Source organism: Stylophora pistillata, chromosome 5 (assembly GCF_964205215.1).
Source record: "Stylophora pistillata chromosome 5, jaStyPist1.2, whole genome shotgun sequence".
In the NCBI taxonomy this organism is placed as follows: domain Eukaryota; kingdom Metazoa; phylum Cnidaria; class Anthozoa; order Scleractinia; family Pocilloporidae; genus Stylophora; species Stylophora pistillata.
The window spans coordinates 17,509,983-17,534,982 of NC_142523.1; the positions used below are offsets into that span (position 1 = coordinate 17,509,983).

Genomic DNA, 25,000 nt, shown 5'->3' on the forward strand with positions numbered 1-25,000 from the left:
GTTGAGATATAAACTCACGAATACCTATAAAAAATCTCCAGCAACTCTCTCATGGATACAGTCAGATAATTTTGGAATAATAATAGTAAAAAAAAAAAAAACAAAGCATAACAAAACAAAAACAAAAAAAAACACCTACGGCAAGCTAAAAGTCCTTTTATAGCCTACATCTATATCCGAGGTTATCATCATGGTCTGTTATAAAGTGATTGCCTTCTTAGCTTGTTACATAGAACCTTGACATTTTGACACTATGAAGACATCATAAAAGGAAAGTACGCTTGAAACTACAATGTTGAGCTATTATTTGTTCTTGAGATAATTCCAGTTTATTATTAAGTTTTTTAGTAAAGTACTGAAGAAAATTCATTTTGTTTCGGCAAAAGATTATAAGAAAAAAATATATTATTGTTCGTAGAATAACACGTAGGAGAATTTATCTGTAACACCAGGTGGCACACCTGGACATTTATTCTGCTTCAGCCGATACAAAATAAGATAAAAAGTCGATGCAATGACAAAAGTAACTAGATAGCGAACTTGCTTAACAATAACAAACGATAACGTGAAAATTAGGGATTGGTTTAAGATCTACGGTGTTTTCTTTGTTGGGGCGGATGAGAAACGGACTCACTTAACCTTTTTCGAATCTAAAGCCATTTTCCTGTGGTTTCCCCCATTCTCTAAATGTAGCACAGTTTTCAGCTGTTTGTGTAAAATGATATTTTTCCTCTAATCTGCAAAAAGCATTGACTCTGGTCAATTCTACTAAAGAGATAATTTGGATATATCAACAAAGTTGAAATGGTAAATTGGCCACCGTAATGATTACAAAAGCTGACGTTTCGAGCGTTAGCCCTTCGTCGGAAATTTCATTTCTTTACGCAACTTGCCATTCTGTCAAAAAGATACCAACAGCTCGGGTGGAGCGGTATAAGATAGCTACTTTTTGTCATGGCGACAGTTAACTCCTCGACAAACCTAACAGACGCGCGATCAGAGTATTATGCACAACTACTACCGATTGCGGGGTTGATTGCCTTCGTTAATGGAGTTGTATTTGTACTTTTCGCTAAAGACAAACATCTAAGAACACCAGCCAATTATTTGTTGTTCAGTCTGGCAGTGTGCGACTTTATGACTGGGCTCATCAATGTTCCTCTGACCATTATTGTGTTTACAAGAGTACTTGCCCCTCAACCTGGTAAGATTTTCGGATTTTTCGTGGTAGTTCTGCATAATATGGTAATAGTTTCAGTGGTTTACCACATCTTCTCAATAACTGCCGAGAGATATTTTTCAATCGTTCACCCGTTTCGCCACCGATGGAAGATAACAAAGAGTTCTGTTTTGAAGCTTATTTTTTTTATTTGGTTAGCTGCTATCGTGATAGCTTTCCTGCCTATTACGTGGTTTTATAGGTTCATTTGCTATCAAGAGGACGTTTCAGCTGCGACCCTACAGATACAAACGGGTCATAATATATTCAGTATGGTTATCGTGTTTCTTTTGCCATATACCGTAATGGTATATTTCCAAGTTATCATGTTCAGAAAAATTCAGAGAAGGTCCTTCAAGTCTGGAAAACGAGAGAGATTAAGCTGCAGTGCAGTAAACCGAAAAGTTAAAAACACTAAACGAAGTCTGATCATTTTCGCCCTTATGGCTTTTTTTTATGCTATTTGTTGGTTTCCCTGGTATTTGGTCAGCCTCTTCATCAATCTCTGGTTTCGTCTTAGTTACGAAGCACAAAATGTTCTGTGGAAGTTTGCTCATGCATTTGTCATAATGAGGTATTTAGCCTCCATTGTCAATCCGGCACTTTACACATTTCTTAAAAGGGACTTCTTCGAGTCTTTCAAGACTATCGTTCTAAGACGTACATCAAAAAAGAGAAACAACAGTCAAGCAACAAGTTTGATAACGGAACGCAGAGTTAACAGTGAATATGCACCAGGCCCGTTAAAAGTGGAGGATGAACAAACAGTGTAGTATCTTTGTGGAGTTTAATATATACATATATCAGAATGATATGAGGTAAAATGGTAACATAAAGCACATGATGCATGATAAAAAGTTATCGTTAGTTATTGAAGATAATACATTCACTGTCCTTTTTCTTACTGTATTAGGATCTTTAGATTTCATCGATATCATGTTTTTATTTTGACCATCATGTTCCAGCCTATTGCTCTCCATGCAGGAGGTTCATTAGAGTTTCTTATGACATCATCATGCAGTTTGAGTGTTCAGTAACATTTTCCTCAGCAATACGTGACTTTAGAAATGTGAACATGGCCGTACATATTCCGAAAGGTATAAAATTTCAACCAAAACCTTTCACACAGGTCGAAGATCACCCCGGCCCATTATGGAAAGAAAAGGGTTTGCAAACATACAACTTTAGGAGAATTTGCAAAGATGTTTTGGCTCTGCTATCATACAACAACAACAACAGAGATCGAGGCCGCGCGAAACAAAATACCCCTTAAGCGACCTAGTAAAGGTTAGCCAATCCCAGCATTCATTTGGAAGCACTATTAGCAAAGTCACGTATTTAAAACGATTTTTCCATACCTAAGTTTTCCATGACGTTTTGAACTGCTATCCTGCGAAAGAAGGAGAGAAGCGATCGGTTCAGCCCGGAATACATTCAGCTTATTGACTCGCCGTTAGTGGCAGACGGCCGTCGTCACCAGAACTGATCTATATTAAGATGAGTTTCGTTGAAATAATATCTAAATGCCGTTCATAAAACAGTATATACCTTATTAGTGAATTTCATACTTCGTAAAGAAAGTTAATGTTCTCGTGTTTGATATCCATACACGGAGTTCTACCAGTTACTCTGTAATTTTCAACTCCACATCGAATAGCTTACATTTGTCCGATTTAATTTTCGGCTAATAATACTTTGAAATGAGAACAAATTGTCTCAACAGGTTTTGTCCGTGGTTTTAGTTTCTTTTCAGTTTACTGCAAAAAGAAAGGAACACCTAAATAGCAACAACTGCTTGGTATAAGAATTTACGTTCTTCCCCGAGGGACGCAAAGAGAGCGGCGGAAATCGAACCCAACTTGCGTTTGTAAATAAGACACGAGTTTCAATCAGTTTGATTGTGAGCTCGAACTCATAGACTTAATACGGCCGAGGAGATGATCAATCGGCTTAACAGCGGTCTAAACTGAATTACACCTTAAGGACAGGAGGACAGGAGTCCAAAACTGAAACGGTTGGGTAGTCTGAAAATTTGCGTTCATCGCCAATCTCAAAGTCGACATGTTTCTCTCTCGGTCACACATGATTCATCGATATCTCATAAAATACAAACTCCTTCATTTAGAAAAAGAAAAGAAAAGAAATGAAAGCTACTCGCTTTGTTATCATGATTACAGTCTCCAAAACAACTTTTAGGACTGTTCACTGTTAGTACCTTTTCATAAGGTTTATCAACACGTACTGTCACCAAAATGCTCCTCACCCTCTTGGATGGTGCCTAAATTCACCTCCTTGGACTGGCAATCACGTGAATGAGTGACTGACACTCCAGACTGGTAGTTGAATTCCGTTTGCAATGTCTCATGTCCATTAGGGTAGATAACTGAATGCGAAACTTGCCTGCGTCTCCTGAAGGTGAACTTGAGAGCTTGAAAAAAGTCTCTTTTTAGAAAAGTGTAGAGCAGTGGGTTGACAACTGAAGTCATGTAGCGGATCAAAAGCGCCATTTGAGATGGTATAAGCAATTTAGAGATGTCGAAGGACAACTGGTATAACAAAAATATTACAAACCAAGGAAGCCAACAAATCAGAAACACGGACGCCATGATGACGAAAAGTGTTAGACACTTCAACTCGCTACCTGAATGTTTTTCAATACTTCGGCTGCGGCGCAGAGCCATTCTGGAGTCATTAATACATCGATTCGTACTCCTTGGTTTACCATAGACACCTTTAAACATATCAGTGAATGCATATATCAAGAAAATATAGGGTAGAACCAAGACGAATACCATGCAAAATATGGTGAAACCGAGTGCTAATCTTAAAGAAACTGGTTTGTATACTGGATATATCTTATTGATCCAGGTAAATGGAATACATGATATAAAAAATGAAGAGATCCAGACAATGGCTAACAATGTTAGAACGTTCTTTTGGTCGATAACGCGATGTTTCAGTGGAAATTTAATCGCCATGTAACGCTCCCCCGTAACAATAACTATGTGGTAAACAGTGGCGATGGCTATGAAGTTGTGAAGAACTGTTACCAAAAATCCCAGATAGAACCTCGTTGCCCCTTGAGACTGTACCAGTGGCGTAAAAAATATCATTGTAAATAAAGGAATGGCTACAAATCCACAGAAGAGGTCACAAGCTGCCAAACTGAAAAGAGGATAGTTTGGAACGGTCCGCAGGGATTTATTCTTGAAAACTAAATAAAGGACCAAACTGTTGATGACGACGATAACTGTTGCAATGGACATCAACTTTGCGACCCCCGTGTTGTTTGTCTGAAGCTGGTTGTTGACTTCGCGCAGATGATCTGAACGTGCTGTTGCATTCTCTGACTCGTTGAAGTAGGGTACCTTATTGATATCCATAATACCAAGAAAATGGAATGTCAAATAACACTTTAAACGGAGTCGAAAGAACCGATGTGTTGAAGAAATGAACTATCTTCTTTATCTTCTTCTTGAGGGACGTATGGTAAACTAGCAGTGTAGAGTACTGTTTAGCTTCTATATCCTAGCGCTCTATCAAAAAAGATAACAATAGGCTGAATCAGTTTTTTATATAGATTAATTAGATCAGATTTGTAACGCGGGAGGGTAGCAAAAGTAAGAAACTGCTAAAGAGCGGCTCCTTTATCGCGACTGTTTGGGTAGTCATACTAAATTTTTTTAAGAATCAATCAGCCGACCCAAGATAACATTGCGATAGAACATTGATGTCAACATAGATCAAAACTATTTTACAATAAAATTCAGATACAACGCACTGTAATCGGTTGAAAGAGCGCGCTCTGTCAGAGTACAAAATGCGAGCTGAGCTAAAGCTGTCGCGCAAATTTGTACTACGTCCAACCATTCGCGGACTCTTCTCTAGCATTTTTCGTTAGTTGAAAGTCAAATTTCGGAACAAGCGAGCCGGAATATAGCAAAAGAACCAAATAAAGGTTTGTAAACATGCCAAACGCGGTAATCGACGTTATTATAACGTGAGCAGAGACGAAATCCTCAAGGAGAAAGAGAAACGGACAGTCCAAGTTTTGAAGGTTTACCCTCAGTTAGATTGTAAGGTTACCTACGGTACTAATAATCAAACACAGCAAACTTTCGTATATGTAGTTTCGTGTTCAAAAACAAAACCGAAAATTAAAAGAATGATGAAAAATGCAAACTGGCGTAACTGTTAAAATTCATACAAATCACGACGGTGTCAGAGGGTAGTTACGAAAACGAAGACCCCCTACGAAGACGAAGACCCATTACGAAAACGAAGAACCATTACGAAAATGAAGACCCCCTACGAAAACGAAGACCCCCTACGAAAACGACTGAAGACACATTACTAAAACAAATTCAAAAGAGATTGGTATTACCTTTGTGGACAAAGATTACCAGTAAACAAAGAAGAGCTTGCTCTGATATCATTTCCGATGGATTGAGTGGAAGGCCACGTTAGTCACAGCAGCCGAGTTTTATGGCGCTGTCATCCCGAGCAAACTTCGTGTGAATTCGGCTGTTGTTTATTCATAAAACACACTCCTTAAGCAGCTTGTTTTCTAATTGTCATGTGAAAAAACTTGCGCGTTTTTATGAGCCACGATTCGGCCACTTTTATCTTCCATATAAGGCTAAAAACTTAGGCGAGAGGGTTAAATTCCACCTGCCGAACTATTTCAGTGAAGGTCCGACTGAGGTTCGATTCCTCATGAGGACTCAGTTTTTTCCTTATCCCACGCTCGTGACAAGACGAAAAACATCTTTCTCTAAGAATATACTATATTCTCATGGGCGATTTGGCTAAGAGACAAAGTCTTAAATCGTTAAGCACAATAAGAAAATGTCACGCATTATTTCGAAACTTATTTGATTTGTAGAGGATTTATGATGTTGTTAAGCGAAGCTTATAACATTACGGGCCTCTGTACGAAAGGTTACTTGTTTCACGCAAACTGAGGTGGAAATCACTTGGGAGCATACGTGATATTTGACCTGTTGCTCAATAATAATAATAATAATAATAATAATAATGATAATAATGATAATAATAATAGTATCGACTACTACTACGGAGACGAGACGGACGTGTGACGAGTAGCTCCACAAAAAGATGTCAAGAAAAACTAAACACCGTAAGTGGACGGAACGAATGAACAAGGACCTCCTTGAATGTAAAAGAAATGCACAGGCTTTGGTTGTGTCGAACGATGCTCCAAGAAATAGGAATGGGAGAAAGAAAGGCTACATCCAGGTAATGACCGAGCTATGGGAGACGAAAGGCTATACGCATCTTGCCCTCAAAAGCCAGAATCTTAGGGATCAAGCCGCAAGATTGGAGAAAATCGATACTAATAATGCAGCCAGCGTTGTACAGGAGAACGACCGGGTCAGTGATATCGAAGAGCCTACTATCTCGAATACTGCAGTAGACGATATTGCTTCAAGCGAAACCATTGTCGAAAATTTTAATCCAAGCAGTCAGCAAAGCTGCAATACAAATGAGAGGACTCTAGACACAAATATGCATACCGTGAACACCAATACAACTCCCTGAGGAGGCACCACCCACGATTGGAAGCCTGCTCAAATACAAAGCGCTCGAAATTCCATGCTCATTTAAGTGGGGGCTATCTATTGACGCAAGAACAATAAGTGTTAAGACATCAACAATCAATGATGCATACGATAAAATCTCAAAATGGCGCAAGAACACCTTTCTGGTTCCGTACGGGAAAACAGGCAAAGACTTCATAGAAAAACCAACTGAGCATATAAAGGACTGGAAGAATGGAGCAGAGGGACGGCATGTCTCTCTTAAAGCAGCCATTGTACTTCTGGCAGTTGGGCTTCAAAAGCCAGGCTAGAGGTCTAAGGCAAAGGATCATCAAGAGTGATTGACTAAACGTCTTGCACTATGGAAAGAAGGTGACATCGGGACCCTACTGCGTGAAGGACGGATAATTCAAAGGCGTCTCACTAATTCTATTAATACTGAAGGGCCCAATAAGGCTAAAGTGTTTGCTAATCTTGTCATGAGAGGCCAAATAAACGTTGCTCTGCGTTATCTTAGTGATAATAATGGAGGAGGGGTTCTTCCTCTAAATGATGACGTCATGAGGCAACTCAAGGAAAAGCACCCGGATGCACAGGAAGCCCACTTAGGATCCCTACTCTTTGGACCCATTGAAGACATCCCAGACACGATGTTTCGGGAAATTGATGGCGAAATGCTTCGAGACCCCGCGCTTAGAACCTGGGGCTCTGGGGGACCCTCCGGAGTGGATGCTAATGGTTTCAGGAGACTGCTTGCGTGCAAATCTTTCAAGGAGTCGGGCACAGATCTCTGTAACGCTGTCGCTGCACTGGCTAGAAGATTGTGTACGGAGTACGTTGATCCACTCAGCATCGAAGCACTGCCATCAAATCGTTTAATACCACTCGACAAAGGTGAGGGTGCGGTTCGACCAATTGGAGTAGGCGAAGTTCTTCGTAGAATTATCGACAAGTGTGTGATAAGAGTCACCAAATCTGATGTTATCCACGCAAGAGGCTCACTGCAAGTATGTGCTGGGCTAAAAAGTGGGAACGAGGCTGCAATTAATGCGATGCGCAGCATCTTTGAAGCAGACGAGACGGATGCCGTTCTACTGATCGACGCTTCCAATGTCTTTAATGCTCTGAACAGATCAGCGGCACTGCACAATACGAGGATTTTGTGCCCAACCATAGCAACGTATACAATCAACACTTACAGGCAGCCTGCACGGCTATTTGTTATCGGTGGGCAGGAACTGCGATCTGCAGAAGGCACCACGCAGGGTGATCGTATCGATATGAGCCTGTACGCAATTAGTCTTCAGCCGCGTATAACCAGATTACAGCTGTCAAGTGAAACCAAACAATGCTGGTGTGCTGACGACGCAACCGGAAGCGGCTCGGTTGACGATGTCAAAAAATGGTGGGACGATCTCTCCGAAAGTGGACCAGCATTAGGATACTTCCCGAGCGCGAACAAGTGTTGGCTTATCACCAAGCCCGAGAAAGAAGACGCTGCAAGAAAGATTTTCGTTGATACTAAGATTAACATTACATCTGAAGGCTACAGGCACCTTGGGGCAGTCATCGGATCCAGGGCATTCCTGGAAGAATGTGTTGGAGAGAAAGTCGAGGACTGGGTTCGCCAAGTCAGCAAACTTGCAGAATTCGCTATATCCCAGCCTCAGGCGAGCTACGCCGCCTTTATGTTTGGTCTACGTCACCGCTGGACATAATTTTTACGGACACTCCCCGAGATTACCGACTTACTGAAGCCACATGAGCGTTCGCTAACAGAAATATTGATTCCCGCCATTAAAGACTATCCAGTTATTACAGATGATTGCGGGCTTCTTGCACTCCCATTACGCATGGGGGGACTGGGCCTCTCAAAACCGACACAATTGTCATCTATAGAATACAAGGCATCAGTCACTGGCACAAAACCCCTAGTGACACGCATTGTCACTCAAGACCATCTACCTCTGGATGCGGCAGACACACGCTCTGCAAAATTACATGCACAAGCTAAGAAAAATGAGCTCCTAAAAGAGACACGAGAGTTGGTCAAGAACAGCCTAACATCAAGAGCTATGAGAGCGGTAGAGCTAGCATCGGAAAAGGGCGCTTCGAGCTGGCTAACTGTCATACCCATGAAAGATCTGGGTTACAATCTAAGCAAGCGAGAATTTAGAGACGCCATCAAGATTAGATATGGCTGGGAAATCTCCGATCTACCGAAGACCAGCGTATGCGGAGATTTCTTTGATGTTGACCATGCGATGATCTGCAGGAGGGGTGGTTTTGTGATTCAACGTCACAACGAGCTTCGAGATCTAGAAGCTGACCTGCTACGCATAGTATCTAGTGATGTCGAGGTGGAGCCGATTCTTCAGCAGATGACTGGGGAGACCTTGAATAGGGGTGCGAACAGAGCCCCCGACGCCCGTCTCGACATACACGCCCAAGGTTTCTGGGAGCGACAGAGATCTGCATTCTTTGATGTTCGGGTATGCCACCCAAATGCAGAATCCTACCGTGAAAAGACTCCCGAGCAAGTTTACAGGCAGCATGAGAGTGAGAAGACACGTCGGTATGCCAACAGGGTCATGGAGGACGAACATGGAACTTTTACGCCTTTAATATTTAGTACAACAGGTGGAATGGGCACAGAATGTAAAATATACCATAAACGTTTAGCTGAGTTAGTATCAAATAAGAAGGGAGAGAGCTATGCAAGCACCATGTCATGGATTAGAGCCAAGGTGTCATTTGCGCTCATTCGTTCAGCTTTTCTATGTCTGAGAGGATCACGATCCATCAGAAGAAACTTCGATATCATCGACTTGGACGTCTCCCTCGACAACGCTACCGCCTGTCCAACGTAGTTTTGTGAATTTTACCAAGTTTTATATATACTTTCTCTTTTTTTTTTGTTTCTACCTTTTTGTGAATTTATTAAATTATTATGATTATATTTTAGGGCTAGCGTAATTTTATCTCTTGAGCAATAAAGACGCATTTTATTTTAGCATCGACAATAATAATATTGATGATGATGAAAAGGATTAGATTGTAAATAGGATTTTAATTGAAATCGGAACTACTATTAGGTCGTTTTTACTTTCAACTTATAAATAGTTATTTGCTTTGAGTGTTAATAAAGTTTGATATAATTATATAATTAAAAGAATAGTTATAATAATAATAATAATAATAAAATAATAATAATCGAATATTTTACCAGGATAACCCTTCAGTACCAAGTACTGTTAGCAACGAGGTCCTGCTGTTAAAAAAATACATAACATAATTATAACATAAATAAGAATAAACAAAAATATTTAAAGAAGACATGCACTAGGTTAAAACCGTTAAAAACTACAATAAAAAAATCACAAGTAAAAATCGTCCAGGATTTTCCTAAATAAAACTTTTGGGATTAATGTTTCTCAAACGTAATGGCAATGAATTAAAAAGCGAAGCACCTAAAAAATAAAAACTACGGCGCGCAAAATCCAACTTCACCTTGGGAGTTTTACTGATTTCCAATTGTTTCTAATGTATAAGGAATTATGATGAAAATGGATGGAAACCAAACTAGTACTCTGACTATGACGTTCCAGATGAGCCCTTAGCTGCTTGTAGACTGTTTTCTCTAAGATTTCTGACAAAGTGGGGAGAATTGAGATGGGTTTATAATTGTCGATCTCAGCCACTGCAGAGAGCTAGATTTGTAGAGAGGAATCACCTTTGCCACTTTCTACTCACTAGGAACAACACCAGTTTCAAGAGATAAATTGATAATGAATGTCAAATGAATACGGATGACGGCGACTCCAAACATCCCCTGCACTTCTCTTTTAACGCTTTATGTCAGTTTCCAAAGAAAACGAATGAGCGATGAAACACTTGTCGACATCCATAAACAATTAAACAAGAAAAAAAAAAAAAACGCAATAGAATCCGAAGACAGTCAAAGAAAATTTTCTGTCGATGTGGTCAAGTCAGGAAATCTCTTTAAGTCGGTCTCTCATTCAAACAGAAAATATGTTGCTATTTGTCTTTAAAGGTAGTTTCCCTCGCTTTGAGGGAGCAGAATTGATACAATTATGAAGTAGAAGAATGAAAAAAAATGCGACTGATTTAACGAATAAAAATCTGTTTGCCAATTCTAGGCACAATGAAGATGCTTCCTATCATCTTAATTATAATACAAGCACTCAAAAACAACTTAGAGCAAATGGAATAAATGAGATGAGTACCAACTTTCTATGCTTCCCTTATCTGGCATGTGCATGGGCCGAAGAAATGTAGTCATGAAATGTACGTAGTCATCACAAGATATTCGTTGTCGATGCGGCCTTTTAGCTCCTCGTAAGAAACGACGAAAGGTGATCCATATTGACCCCCAGCTGGTCACCATACTTGGGTTATGACCGCCATTCTTTTACAAACCATAACCGCAAAGTTCCGGTTTAAGGATTCGATTTCCTCTCCACCTTTCCCTTACGTCACTGGTCTCATTTGACAAAATACAGTCTTCATGGAAAAAAATGTCATTCCATATATAGGTACTAAGTTCTATCCACGAAATATCACTGAATAAAACTGTATGTAAATATAGCTGAAGGAGTGGAGTGTTTCACCGTGCAAAAATATAATTTTTGTAATCAGCAACGCAAACAACGAAATTTTCCTAACGATAGATAAAAGTCATCTGACAGCCGTTCCACAAAAACCGTGCCGTGCCGTTTCTGAAAAATGGCCAAGGGAAAGTTTGCTTCCGTTTGGTCAGTTGAAGAATTTATTTAGAAGAAGAAAACAAAATCACCACTAAAAAAATTGAACGAGATGTTAGATTGCTTGAAAAAGATATGTGAAAATCAAAGACCGAGACAAAAAAATGGAAGATATTCCAGCTGTTGAGCTGACTTAGACCGTCTTAGCTTCAAAGTTAAGTTACTTATCGTTACTTACCTTCGTGACTTTAAGTGGTTTATTGGCATGACTTTCTTTGTTAAGAGACATTTGACTTTTCTAGGAGATGAACATTGATTCAAATATTTTATCACTTAGTTATTGAGTTATTCTACAATGTAAAACCATTTTTACGCTTTTCTTCGCAGCATGACAAATAATATAGTTGTCGTGAGAATAGCACTTTTTTTTTGGAAGGGCCAATCAAATTTTGTCAGTCTAGTGCGTCCGGAACCTTCTTCAGTATGTTTAGGAAAGGATGAAATCCTCACCTTGGTGGAAAAAGGACACGGTATCCAAGCATCCCATTGGTGCTCAAACACTTTTTCTCAATCAAATGTTTCAGAATAAACGTCCTATTGCAAATTTTGTTTATTAGCACTTTTTGAATTCTGCAATTGTTTAAGTTGAAGCAGTATAGCTTTTGAAATATGCATTTATTTTTTAGCTGCATCGATTGTCTTTGATTCCTTTTAGAAATCGCATTTCAGATTAAGAAAACTAAAAATTTATCTCAAGTAATCTTATTAGAAATGATTGCACTGCTGCTTTGACGATGAGATCAACATTGTTAAATGTTAGAGCGTCATAGGTTGGACGGTTTTCAAAAACAGATTGCCTAAGGTTTAATAAAGGACAGTTCCTTACAACCTGTGAGAAGATAGGTTTTCTCAACGCTGCCGATCGAAGGAAACAGGGATAAATATATTCTTTGATCGTCATCTCAATGCATACAAATATCATATCATACAAATATCATAGCATACAAAGTCCTACCATAGCAGTGAACAGTGGCACCAGGACATTACATCTCATTCATTACTCAGAACACTGGTCCTTACCTATTACTTCCACGGTGACCTATTTTCTCGAGAAGAGCACTTTCATTAGCACCTATTATTAACCCGTCTCATGCGATTTTCTCAATGTATAAATTTAACAGGTCTGTAAGAAATAAAATAAACTTTGCAAAAATTTCTTGGGAGGCACGAACGTACCAAGAAATGAAAATCTAGCTAAAAGCAAAGGAAAACCTACCAAATGATATATTGCTACTATGTCCTTTCGTGCTTGATGCTTCCTGTTATAAGTAAATTTAATCGAACTCCCCCTCGATCCTGCCAAATACTTTCCTGATTAAATGCGGATAATTTCATCCACGTCAAAAAACATCCCCCTGTGCTTTTTTTTGTTCCTCTCTTCCATGCTAAAACTTACTGGGTAAGCAAGCTTTTATTTCGAAGAGAAAGATAGATGGGTCATAAATAATCGAATTTGGCATAGAAAAACGCGGAGGACTGCGAAAATTTCGTCTGGGCCTAGATAATACAGATAGATAAATTTCCTTGAGAAGCTGGTTTTTTTTTTCATCAAAAACCAACAATTTTCCGGTATTTCAAAATGAATTATGGAGCTTTTCCTTTCTGTTAATACAAAAGGAAGATTGCAATTGACAAAAACCAAGAAAAATCCAATGGGATTTTTTTGCAGCAAAATCATTGGGTTCTTATCCTCTTTTGGCACTTTTGGTAATTTTATGGCGATGTGTCAGTATAAATAATTAAGTACAAATTTAAAAGTGGTGAAATAATTTTTAACTTACTTTGCTATTTGCTTCGTCCTCTTTTTATCGTCATTTGCATTTAAATGTACATCAAGACACTAAAATATTTCTTATTGCAGGTCTTCTGATCATCTCATTTATCATTCTATATTTACCACAGGATTTTTCGTGCGCCTCTCCTAAAACTTAAAATGCTAATCTCTAGATGGATAATCTTCTCCTCAAATAAAGAGCTAAAACCATTCATCTCTATTAGCAATCTATTTTTAATGAATCACTTCCCTAAAGCGCCAACTATGTGAAAAACGTTTTGTTTTCTGTGAAAATACTGCTTAAAAGAGCTCTCTACTAAGCGATCGTTTCTCCAATGTCTTGAGACTGTTACCTCTTTAAAGGCTGATAGTTGACAATTTTTTTGTGTTTCGTGTAAAAAGTCACCCACATGATTGTATGAAATACTTGGTTTACACAAATTTCATAAAGATTAGCTTGAAGATGAAAGTTTTAATAGATTATTTAATAGATTAAGCGCCTTTGGCGAATATAAATCCTTTGAACCTTGAAAGAAAGAAAGTGCTTATTCAAGGTGGGCACTTATTCGAAGCTGAGTGCTTAAACGAAACTGGTTGTTAAATCGAATAACTACAATGTTTACGCGATTGAAAGATATTCGAATTTAGCTGATTTGGAACATAGTTTGAACTTCAAACGTGGGGGTTGCGAAAACCAAGAATGAATTGGTACGTCAGCAGTTAACTGTAGGTATATTTTACTTTGCTTGGATGAACTTTTTAGACGCGCATCAATCATTACTGAGGCGAAAAATGGTAATTAGTTGATGCCATTTTCGTATTGATTTTCTCGTGCGCAATCTCATCCTTCAAAGGATGCGAATGCTCCTGAAAACATTTAATTTTAATTACCGTTAGCCTGAAGTCAACATGAGAACCTACTTCTTGTGACTGCAAAGTGTTATCTTATCGTTGAAAGTTTGCCTTCAAATTTCTATAGTTTTGTTAGAATTTAAAGAGGCCTTTTCGAAAACACCCACAGTTCTACTCCCCCCACACCATCCTGCTATGAATAATGTCGCACAATTTTCACCATACAATATCTCGTGTTGGAGTCAAGATTTTCTTCACTCGGTAACAGGATGTTATTTTCTTATGCATTACGAATTTTTTGACAGCCATCCGAGTTTTTTCCCGCAGCTTCTCTACCAAACTCACAACACGAACGATGAGGACGAAAATGAGCGTCAACTATATTTGTATCAGAGATTAGGCATCTTTCTGCACAAAGCTAGAAAGTGATGTACTTCATTCGTGTCTCTATAGATAACCAATACATTTTGTTTATTTCTATCAGCGACGGAGCGAAAAAAAAAAACAACAACAACAGGGGGAGAAAACACATATAAATGATAAAATCAGTTCTCAGAGCCTTGACTTGTATACATTTAGCAGGAAAATACTTTATTTTCTCCATTTAATCATAGGAGTCACTCATCCTTAAATTCAGTTTGTTTTAAGCTTATCTCTAGTTGCATTATCTAGATATCTTAAACAGCAAATTAATGAATGCGACTTTTATCACCGACGACATGTATTGGAATACGAGAGAATGCAATTTCTTGGAGGACTCTTAACAGTATTTCTCTTCACACATACTTTGCAAGAAACAAAAAAAGTTAGAAAAAAGGTAATTCAAATAAATAAGAGCGTAATGAAATATAGCAAAATGTAATGTAACAAGACGATCCAAGATCGTAAGTCGGGCTATAGGTAGACGTGCTGTTATGAGTGTTGACCATTCGTGGTGCGCAGTGGTTCTAAGAGAAGAGAGGTACCAAGGTCCTGGTTTGCGGGCGTGGCATAAAATTTTTTTTCATCTCTGAAAGACACCAATTCTACAACAACGCACTGTCACTTATCTTTGGTGCAATACCCTAAAAGGTATCACAGGAGCTGCTGCTGTGGATCTTTTGAGGCTAAACAGCCTAAGGGGTACCAAGCCCACCCTTTTTAACCCCTAAAAGGTACAACGAGCACCCCAGTCTTTTTTATTTAAGGAGTCCGCCTTCCCAAGGGTGATAAGTACATGCCAATTGATGCGTGTGTTAAAAAAGATATATTATGAAATTGTAATCGTAATGGTCTGAAAGCAGGGAAGTATATTTCATCGTGATAACATTGTATACACAGCATACCAGTAAGGACCTTCCCTGATTTTCTCTTTGAATTAATTAACGCAGATATCAATGGTTGGAATTGTCTCACTCTTGTGCTGTTGTCTAACTTTGAATTTGATTTTGTTTCTAAAATATATCTGCTGCAGTCTTTTCATTTTTGGAGCGGGTTCCAAATTATCATAACTATATTTTCGTCTGTGCTTTTGCATGTGTCTGATTTGATGAAGGTCCATGTTAGATGTGCAAGACAAAAATTGCATTTCGTAGTGAATAATACCTGTTTTAAGTTTCTTCGTAACAATGTTAGAAATAGCTTGTACTAATGATGGTATACCACTTATCTTTATTTGTTGTATTGAAGGTTCACAAGTATCTTCATAGGTCAAGGAGAACATGTACTTTGCTCTGACTGTTTGTTGAAAAATACAAGTAATACCTAACAGTAACTTGCAAGCCACAATAAAAACCCTGTATTTCCACTGTAGTCGTTGAAAATTAAGTTTTCCAACTTTCTTTTTTGTATTGTTTAAACCTCTGGACAACATCCCATAGCTATGAGCTTTAATTTGGACGGATATCTCAGCTCCACAAATATTAAGACTCGTGTATAAATCTGCCCTTTTTAGATGCCTGTTGATGCCCATAATACTATATAATTTATTTCCTCAGTCAGCTATGCAACATAGGGTTATGGAATTCTAATAACTACAAGACTTTGCTACTGAGTAACACATTGCATAAAGCCCTACAGCAGAGCACTGTTTACAAGAGCAGTTGTGTTTTTCGCTCAAACTGTTCACTGCAGTTATTTCATATGTACTTATCTGCACTCCTCTGAGTTCATAATTGTCATTGAGGGAGTCTATAGTCTGGAAATACTGTACTTAGCCCTGAATAGATGGTACTTCTAATAGTACACAGGTACCTGAGGGATGCTTTCTACCATATTCGTCTCTTGTATGAGAATCAACTATCTTATAACTCCATTATCAGTACAATAGATACTGACACTGTTTAAATTCTATTGTCAGAATAAATGAAGAGTAATTTTGTGACATGAGTGATTCAAAAGTCCTTTCTGTAGACATACTGTACTGATATTCCTCAATTATTGAATCAGAATAATGCAGATTACCAGTGTAGCTTTCACTTTACTTAAGCTGGTAATTTTTCTCAGACAAAGCAATCATTGACAGTAATTCTGTTTGCATTAATAGATACAACTGCCCTGTACATCATGACAGTGTTGAATACAATTGATTACCCATCTCGAAAATTTGTACCAGGTATGTACTCCTTTTATCTTATTATAAATCAGAGCAATCAAACTCATAGCAACACATTGTTTTCCAGCATTTTCATCAAAGTACATAATATCACTTTGACTATATGGTGCCTTGATTGTTAGAATAGGATCAATACCATGTATAGGAGACCCACAATTTGTTTCAATGTCATTGCACACATTTAGTGTAGCACAACGACCTCTGTGGCTTGCATTCTTGTACACACTTGTTAATGTATTACAGCTATACAAAGATAAATATTTTCTCAGAGTCTCTACAACTCAACAATTTTCGATTCAGTGTTGACTGTTTAGAATGCCATTTCTTTCTCATCTTTTCTACAAACTTAATACTGTCATTACTGCTCCTTTTTCTAACTCTGCATTTGATGTAGCAATACATTTTTTATGAGATAGGAATGTTTTTTAAGAATTCCCCCGCACATCAGTTTCATTATTTATTTGTTTTTACGTGAAAGCTTTTCTAGTTTTTTTTACTGGCATTCTGCTATGCTCATGATCGAATCGTCTTCGCACATGGTACTCGCCACTGTTAATATCACAACGATTAACAAACACCGCATGATGAGATCTAAATTCTTTTGCAACATCATTTTGTTGTTCTATGCATGGCGCTAATTTGTCCAAATTATACATCATCACATTCGTTTGACACCGTGTTATTTGGTACCAAACAAACATTCCTGCATAACAAAGACGTACGCGTGAATTTAATATTCGCACAAAAGCGACATAACTAATGGAACGAACAGAAAAATAACAGCGGATAATAAACTCTGTTTGAGCAAAAGCATAACAAATGTAAGCTTAATAATCACGATAGAGGACACATAAATATAACAATTACGTTTATCCTCACTGATGAAAGTCCAACATGGCATCTTTGTTGTCGTTTCCCAGAGTTTGATCACGCGGAACCTTATATTTATCAGAAAATGTTCTCCTGTCACTTTGTCCACATCCACATTTCAGTGTTCACTGATAACTCATTTGATTTCTGGTTTGATTCTAGAGAGACCTTCGCTAAATCATTTGATTCTTTTACCATTTTGAGTTCGCGGAACGACCGGTTCGAAATATACGCTCCTTACACGCGCCATCTTTTAGAGTGGGTCTACCGCGAACGGCGTGTGAGTCTGTATATTTGAGCGTAGAAAAGATGACACAAATTGTTAACACATTCGACATATCCGGCATCTTTGAAATTGTGGAAAAAAGGTTGCGCCTTTATTATTACGTGTCTGCAGTATTCCCCATTGCGCGTGACGGAGTTCTGTAGAGAAACCCGATGGCAAACCTGTAGTCGGTCGCCCGACTAATGAAATGTAGCAAAATGTTAGCGGCATTTTCTAACTGTCATTATTAAAAACTGGATCATTGGATAATGCAATTCAAGACTTTTTATTGGCTTAGCCATTATGGTATATGAGCCAATATACCATAATCTACAAATATGGTAAGCGTACGCGTCAGCTTAAAATCAAAAGGGAGCTAACAAAATCCGGTTTCTTCTTACAAAATAATTATTTCTTGGGGGTGTTTTTAATAAAACAATTATTCCACTCGCACTTGTTGGATATGAGATGATTATAGCCAACTCGGTGCTACGCGCCTCGTTGGCTATCTATCATTCATATCCAAGGCGCGCTCGTGGAATAATTGTTAATTAGCATTACTAAAACTTGCCAAAACCAATTAAAAAGAACAGAGCTATTCCAAAAGATAAAAACTTCGCTGTAGTTAAGAATTTTCGCAATTATTGCTTTATGTTGATGTTTGTCCAACAATGATTTCTGTTGAAAGGAAACAATGCCAGTTGAAAAAACACAGCTCAAGAGCCCTTTTTAATTTTTTTTGTTACGTTTGTTATATGTGACAGTTGCTTGTTCTTAAAAATCAATGGCTTTACTTTCTCAATAACAGGATATGGTTAGGAATACTTCATAAAGGCTCCATTTCTGTCATGGACTTTTCTTCTTGTTTTCTTGCTTTTACACTTACCTATGTGATTCGTCTTCAGCTGTATTGAAAATAGTCTGACATCTATAGCCACCTTTAAGATCTATGTTGTTTAACAAATAATATATTGCTACGATTTGCCATCGCGCTTGATGTTCCTTACCTTGTGTAAAATCTATCAAACTTCCACTCGATCTTGCGTAAATACTTTCCTAATTAAATGGAAATTTTATCCATGACAAGTAAATTTCCCAGCGTCATTAGTGACAGACAACCGTTTTAGTTTCATGGCATATTCTATCAACGCTGTTTTCGTAGTGCGGTTTCTACATGTACTTGTTTCTTTTTGTTAAATTTTTCTCAGTGGTTCGTTTTTAACTGTGTTGACAAGAGTCAAACATATTGAGACAAATTCCTCAAGATGTATATTTCAAATTTATCTAGCACGTCTTTCGTTTTAACCCCTCCTATTCGTGATAATTTAAATGCCTTCATTTCTTAAATCATCACAAAACTAATACATTGATGATCTGCCAAACGACCATACTATCGCAGCTCCTACCGACTGGACGGTTTATTTGCTACAATCACCAAAGTAAAAAATACGAAATTCCACTTGATGTATTATTAAGAAAAATACTTCTATGAAAAATTGCGGGTAACGAGAAGGTCGATAAGTTATCGGTCATGATTGATTATCACACGCATACTTATATTTTGAAATGAATACTGTTCTTCCCGTATCATAAAGTAATTGACGATATCGAGCCAAAAATGAGCGAAAACGTGGAACGCCAAAATAAGATTAAAAATGTTGTCCCCCCGACGATCTCATTGGTCTTGAACAGCTCGCGACAGAGCGAAAATTTGAAGAAGTGCACAGAATAGCATGTCAAAAATGAGACGAAAACACAATGTGCTCTTCATATTTACCATCAAAGCACTTTGAATTGAAATTTAAATCCTACCTGGTAACTGGGTTCGTTGTGCTTTACCTACTAATTGACGAGACGTATCAATCTTGGAACAGAAACTGGCATCAAACACGGCTAACTCGTATTTTACCGGATGAGCCCCAAAAGTGCGGTATTCAATTTCCGACGTAGGAAGGAAATTTATGAGAAGGCATTCAATTCAACTGTCAACTGTTGTTTGCCTTACTAAAAACCACTGTGTTATTTTAAATAGAGCATCCCAAACAATTCCTCTGCCGCACCTGCTGTTTTTTAAACAGAAAATTACCTACTGCATGTTCTTAATTGTTTCTTAAAACATCACCGCTTTTAACGCTTTTTAAATCTTTGAAACATAGTAAACACAGAAGGAAAGTTTCCGGTAGTAAAAGTAAATTTTTAATGATATTTTTCGGTCAATTACCCGATGGATATTCAAGAACGTAGCTGACCTGATCCTGTTAAGTCAGACACAGTAGGTAGAGACGAAGTGCAATCTTACAAATGTGTAGTAAACAACATCATTTGTGTGCGGGCACTCCAAAATATCAAAGAAAACCGTCCGAAGAATTGTTGATGCCCGCGTTATTCTCGTCGTTTCTGACAATTCTTAAGTCCATAGACTTTAATTAAGCAATAAAACCATACTTATTATCGGTTTACCGGCTGATAAATCACGCAGGATGTTGGGAGAATACGAGAAAAGTTTGTAAAGAGCTGTTATAGCCTCAGCTTGAAGCTTTAGAGTCCATAACATAATATATCCAATGAAAGCTGAAATCGCGGCCAACAACGGGAATTACCATAAATCTTGAGTGCATATTCAGTTTGCAAGTGGTTTTCGTTCTCATCAGAAAACAAGATTTTCTTTAACACTAAAAGGAGGAGTGCCCCAAGGAACTGAGTTGGGTGTGATTCTTTTCACGGTGATGTTAAACAGACTTCTGTCCGACCGGCGGCTGCGCATTCAATATATTGATGATACCAGTGCTCTCGAAATAATTTCAAGGAGTTCCCCTAGCTTACTCAATGTTGTAGCCTCAAACATTCATTATTTTGCCATTGCTCATAATATGAATCTTAATCCAACTAAGTGTAAAGAAATGCATATTAATTTTCTACGCAACTCTAATTGTCTCATTAACCCCATATTAATTGGCGGCAACGCCATCCAGTATGTCAATACCTAAAAGATCTTAGGAGTTATTATAGACGGTGACCTGAAGTGGAACTGTCATGTTGATTACATTAAGAAAGCTTGTAATAGGTTATACTCCCTTAGAGTACTGCTCAGAGCCAGGGTGTGTCAATCTAACATCCTGAAGATATGTCTTAGCACAGTCCGGCCAGTTTTAGAGTATGCTGTGCCTTCTGGCAGGATATTCCTGCCTATCTGTCCGAATCCATGGAGCGAGTCCAAAAAAGGGCACTTAAGTAATATAATCTACCCCGAGGCTGAGTCATATGCTTATGCCTTACAGCTGGGTAAATTAGATAGGCTAGATGACAGAGGAGTAGACCTGTGCTATAAATACATGGCAAAAATGAAGTCCCCCAGCCACCCACTGCACCATCTGCTCCCCAGCCCACTCCTGCATGCACCTAATTACAACTTAAGGCAGAAAACACAAAAGTACTATCTCTTCCGAAACATTCAGATATGTAGGACAAAGAGAACGGAGGACTTTTTTACATTGAAATATTTTAAATGATTCAATTGTTATTATCATTGTTATGGTCGTAAATTTTTAGTTTTTAGATAATAGTTGCCTTAAGATTGTAAAATACACTCGATAATTCAGATCCTTTACTTGCAGAGAGTTTAATAAACTAGTCATTCATTCGAATGAAAACCCGGTTTGACGCTACAATGTTCTTGAAGGAAAACATGGGAACTTTTCCTTCTCGTCGAGTAGTTTGTAGATGAGAATTTCACTTTAGTGTCTAATGATAATTCGAAAGCAAGGAAAAATTAATTGAAACCGTCTTCCTTCTATCTCATTTCCGATACAGATTAAGGACCTTTCTCCCTCATTCGATTCGAAGTTGTACGTGAATAAATCCTGGTCGCACTTAAAGGAAATTCCAAGTTATTTGAGTTAAAGAGTGTTGATACCTCATATCTTCATATTTGTTCACTTAAGTATCTCTTAACCTTTCTGAGTTCCCAATTCAACCTGGCCACATGTAGATTGCCCGATTTCAGACTGAAACGTTAACAGTTGGAGAATACATTTTAAATATTTAAGCTAAGGATCAAGGGAAATGTCTACTTGAAATATACGAGATGAAATGTTCCTTGTGATCCGATTGGCGCAGGTGATTAATTTCTGACCTTGCAACGAAGGGTACTTAGTATGGGTGAAGATGCTACTGTTGTGCAACACAGCTACTGTGATGGAGAGAGAGACCATTTGTTCATTGGACTGCTTTTTATTGGGGAAGAAGAAAGTGGAAAACAACTCGATGAACACTCTGTATGGAATGGCAGGATTTTTCATTAACATTATAGTGTTTTGTCGATGGATTCGGTCCTTGCCCTCGTCCAAACTTTTACTTTAGCCTAAAACTTCATTTCAATTGATTTTCCTTTTTTTCGGTCTCGTTGAACTTACAGGAGTCTATATCTTGATGAAATAAACGTTATGTTATTGCATGAGTTGGTCCATCTATGCAAATTTCGGAGTTGTTTTTTATTATATTCCTTCTTCTATGGTAACATCATGAAAATGTCACTTAAAATCTACAGGTTCACTATGTTACGCATGCTTAGGCAGAGTGGTCTGTCGTGTTTATGATTATGGTGAACGGAGAACAATTCCTTCGAATCATAGTCAATCTACTCTATGTTACTGATTTGAGAATTTACTAATACAGAAGTTCACTGTTTACTTTGTTTTCTACTTAAAATTTATTCTAATCTCTATTTTTATTGTGCCTGTTGACCCATATAGCTTTCCGAGCAAGTTTAAGAACGACATGTTTCGTTTGCTTTGCGTTCATGATACTTGGACGCATGAGTTGTCTCTTACCTTTTTCACACAGTCATGAGACAAAAAGCCACAATCCAGAAGATGTCTGTTTTACCATAAAACACTTGTTGTTCCGAGCGCTGTACTAAACGTATTTTCATGATGCAATTGTCTAAGTGTTGAAACATTTTTTACGATTATCATAACAAAGTGGCCGCACCCGTAGCAAAGCATGTTTTCGTCATTAAGGTACTTTGCAAAACAAAGAAAATCACCTCTGTAACGGAATTGTTAATGATTGACAATGAAAGAGTCATAGTAAGGCCAACCGTGAAACAGCGAAATAACCCCAAGTGCCAAAACTCGAAGCTGTATGATTTCAAAACCTCTCGGATGTCCTGCAATAATTGATCAAGACGACATTTGTAAACTTTCGTAATGCGCACGGGTCAGCGGTTCTCTGCTTTTAGCAGGTTGTCATACATTTTGCCAAACGGATCGTCCGTTGGTGATGAGCTAGCCTTTCTTTTGAGGTTACAGGATGATACTTGCATTTTACGACTAAAACTGTCATTACGAACTAATTGCAACAATAATGTGGTCAATCGCAAAAAAAAAAAAAACCTTGAGGCTGCTTGCTCTGTGAGCTACTGGGAGGTACTGTTTTCTTTGCTTATTCTAAACGACCTCTGTGTAATTCAGAAGCAAACACTTCTGGATTAGACGTAAAATAATCCGTTGTCTTCTCGTAATCCCCCAAGAAAAGCAGTGTGGGTAATCATTATGTATTTAGAAGGGCAAATAGCTTCCCAAAGCTCAAAAATCTCGCGCTGTAGATAAGATAATCTGAGTACACATATTGCGTTTTGCAATATGTGTACTAACATGATACTAATATGATAAAGTACGTCAAGTCAGTAAATGAAGTAACTTTATGTCTCGCTCGACTTTCACCGCTCTGAAATATGATCTGGTAATGGTACAAGGCTTAAACGAGAAGACCACCTTGCTTTTGAAATTGGGTCACAATAACAGGCATCATGCAAGCATCGAAATCAAGAGAAGACGCGAGGAGTAACTATTGTTATTTTTTTTGTACTAGTAGCACTTGGATAGTAAATGTAAGGTGAGCTCCTGAGCCGACGATAATATATTTAACTTTTCAAAAATATGCAACTCAATAATGATATGAAACGAAGATAAACTCGTTTTTTAGTTACCTGTTCTTAAAGTAAAAATTATGTGACGAATGTATCAAACTTCAGAGAGAAATTTATGTCTACTATTGTAAAATCTTACATAGTGTAGCAGTAACGATCTATCCAAGAATCCCAAAATAATGAAACGAGTTTTAGCAAACTTTAGAAATTTTTTTTTTTATTTCACTTGAAATTGTTAAAATAAAATGTATCAAAACACAAAGAAAACCATATGTCCTTTCCGAGACCGGGAAGACGTCAGAACCAGTGTTATATTTGAACCACTCTAAATGAATACTACTCCTTTCAGTTGTGTTGTTTTCCTTCGCGGCAACTTCGTTTGGATATCATAACATATACCACACAATTAAGTCTAAATCACTCTTCAAGTTGGGTCTCTATTGTGCACGGATCGTCGTTCTTCATTGATCCTTCAGGCTGGTTTGAAAGGTTATAGAGTTGTTCTAATGGTGAAGAACAATAGTGATCAACATGACCATTGTGATTCATATTTTCATTTTTCTTTCCCAGATAACTGAATCTGAACGTGTTCGCGCGAGTTAATCTCATTCTACGGAATAAGTTTTTCACTGCTTGTTTAAAATCTGGTCTCATCAGGCTGTACAGCATGGGGTTTATGAAAGATGTGACATAGCGCACAATAGCGAACACATGAGCTGGAACCTCAAGAGATTTCAATCCCAGGGGGATGAGTAGTTTCACCAAAAACCATGGAAACCAGCATATCGCAAATAGTAATGCCATGGTAAAAAACAATGCAGCGCACTTCCTCTCTCGAGCTATTTTCTTTTTGTGCTTTTTTCCTCTATTGCTTATGCCATTTTGTCCCGCTCCCCTTGCAATGGCTCTGAACATTTTGAAAAAGGCATACAACATGATAACGTACGGCAGTAAAAACACCACTACAAAGCAGCAAGCCTCGTAGGCTATGACATACTTCATTCCGATCGGGCTGCGAATTTTGCTTATCCAAGCAAAAGGAAGAAATCCGATGACGAAAGCAAACAACCACACCAACATCAAAACTTTGATAACTGTTTGTTTCTTCACTAAACGATGAGTTATTGGCCAGATAATTGACAGGTACCTTTCC

General features: G+C 38.1%; 4 protein-coding genes and 2 pseudogenes across 17 annotated transcripts in view; 3 read left to right on the forward strand and 3 right to left on the reverse strand.

Moving 5' to 3' along the window:
* Nucleotides 1-23,265, reverse strand: part of LOC111328087 (adenosine receptor A2b-like) — a 30,960-nt gene extending 7,695 nt beyond the window's left edge. For 2 of the 13 annotated variants that reach the window (XR_016001230.1, XR_016001229.1), the window contains exons 1-3: nt 22,748-23,265; nt 3,483-4,755; nt 2,578-2,609 (exon numbers count right to left, since the gene is read on the reverse strand). Coding sequence is in view for 7 of the 13 variants with exons in the window: in XM_088760117.1 (XP_088616243.1) it covers nt 3,451-4,602 (1,152 nt within the window). In the remaining 6 variants the exon portion in view is untranslated. Of the gene's footprint in view, nt 1-1,738; nt 1,873-1,989; nt 4,756-11,742; nt 11,803-12,584; nt 13,393-19,730; nt 19,897-22,747 lie in introns of those variants that run through there. The other 11 variants (XR_016001228.1, XR_016001227.1, XR_016001226.1 and 8 more) reach the window with 9 other exon arrangements.
* Nucleotides 643-2,178, forward strand: LOC111328071 (neuromedin-U receptor 2-like). The gene has a single exon (XM_088760120.1). It carries the CDS (start codon nt 955-957, stop codon nt 1,990-1,992), a length of 1,038 nt encoding a protein of 345 aa, XP_088616246.1. The 5' UTR covers nt 643-954; the 3' UTR covers nt 1,993-2,178.
* Nucleotides 6,338-8,498, forward strand: LOC148730607 (uncharacterized; annotated as a pseudogene).
* On the forward strand, nt 8,009-9,904 carry LOC148730608 (uncharacterized). Its single transcript, XM_088760113.1, has one exon. It carries the CDS (start codon nt 8,634-8,636, stop codon nt 9,648-9,650), a length of 1,017 nt encoding a protein of 338 aa, XP_088616239.1. The 5' UTR covers nt 8,009-8,633; the 3' UTR covers nt 9,651-9,904.
* On the reverse strand, nt 15,821-18,000 carry LOC148730609 (uncharacterized; annotated as a pseudogene).
* A 779-nt stretch (nt 23,266-24,044) lies between the features above and the next one.
* LOC111328088 (adenosine receptor A3) overlaps nt 24,045-25,000 on the reverse strand; it is an 11,208-nt gene continuing 10,252 nt past the window's right edge. For both annotated transcript variants that reach the window (XM_022932458.2, XM_022932459.2), the window contains one exon: nt 24,045-25,000. This exon is cut by the window's right edge and continues 558 nt beyond it. In XM_022932458.2, the coding sequence (XP_022788193.1) occupies nt 24,265-25,000 (736 nt within the window). In that variant the 3' untranslated portion in view covers nt 24,045-24,264.

Excerpts from the sequence above, each read along its gene's own strand:
- LOC111328071 (XM_088760120.1), top strand. The coding sequence starts at position 955 with ATGGCGACAGTTAACTCCTCGACAAACCTAACAGACGCGCGATCAGAG.
- LOC148730608 (XM_088760113.1), top strand. The coding sequence starts at position 8,634 with ATGGGGGGACTGGGCCTCTCAAAACCGACACAATTGTCATCTATAGAA.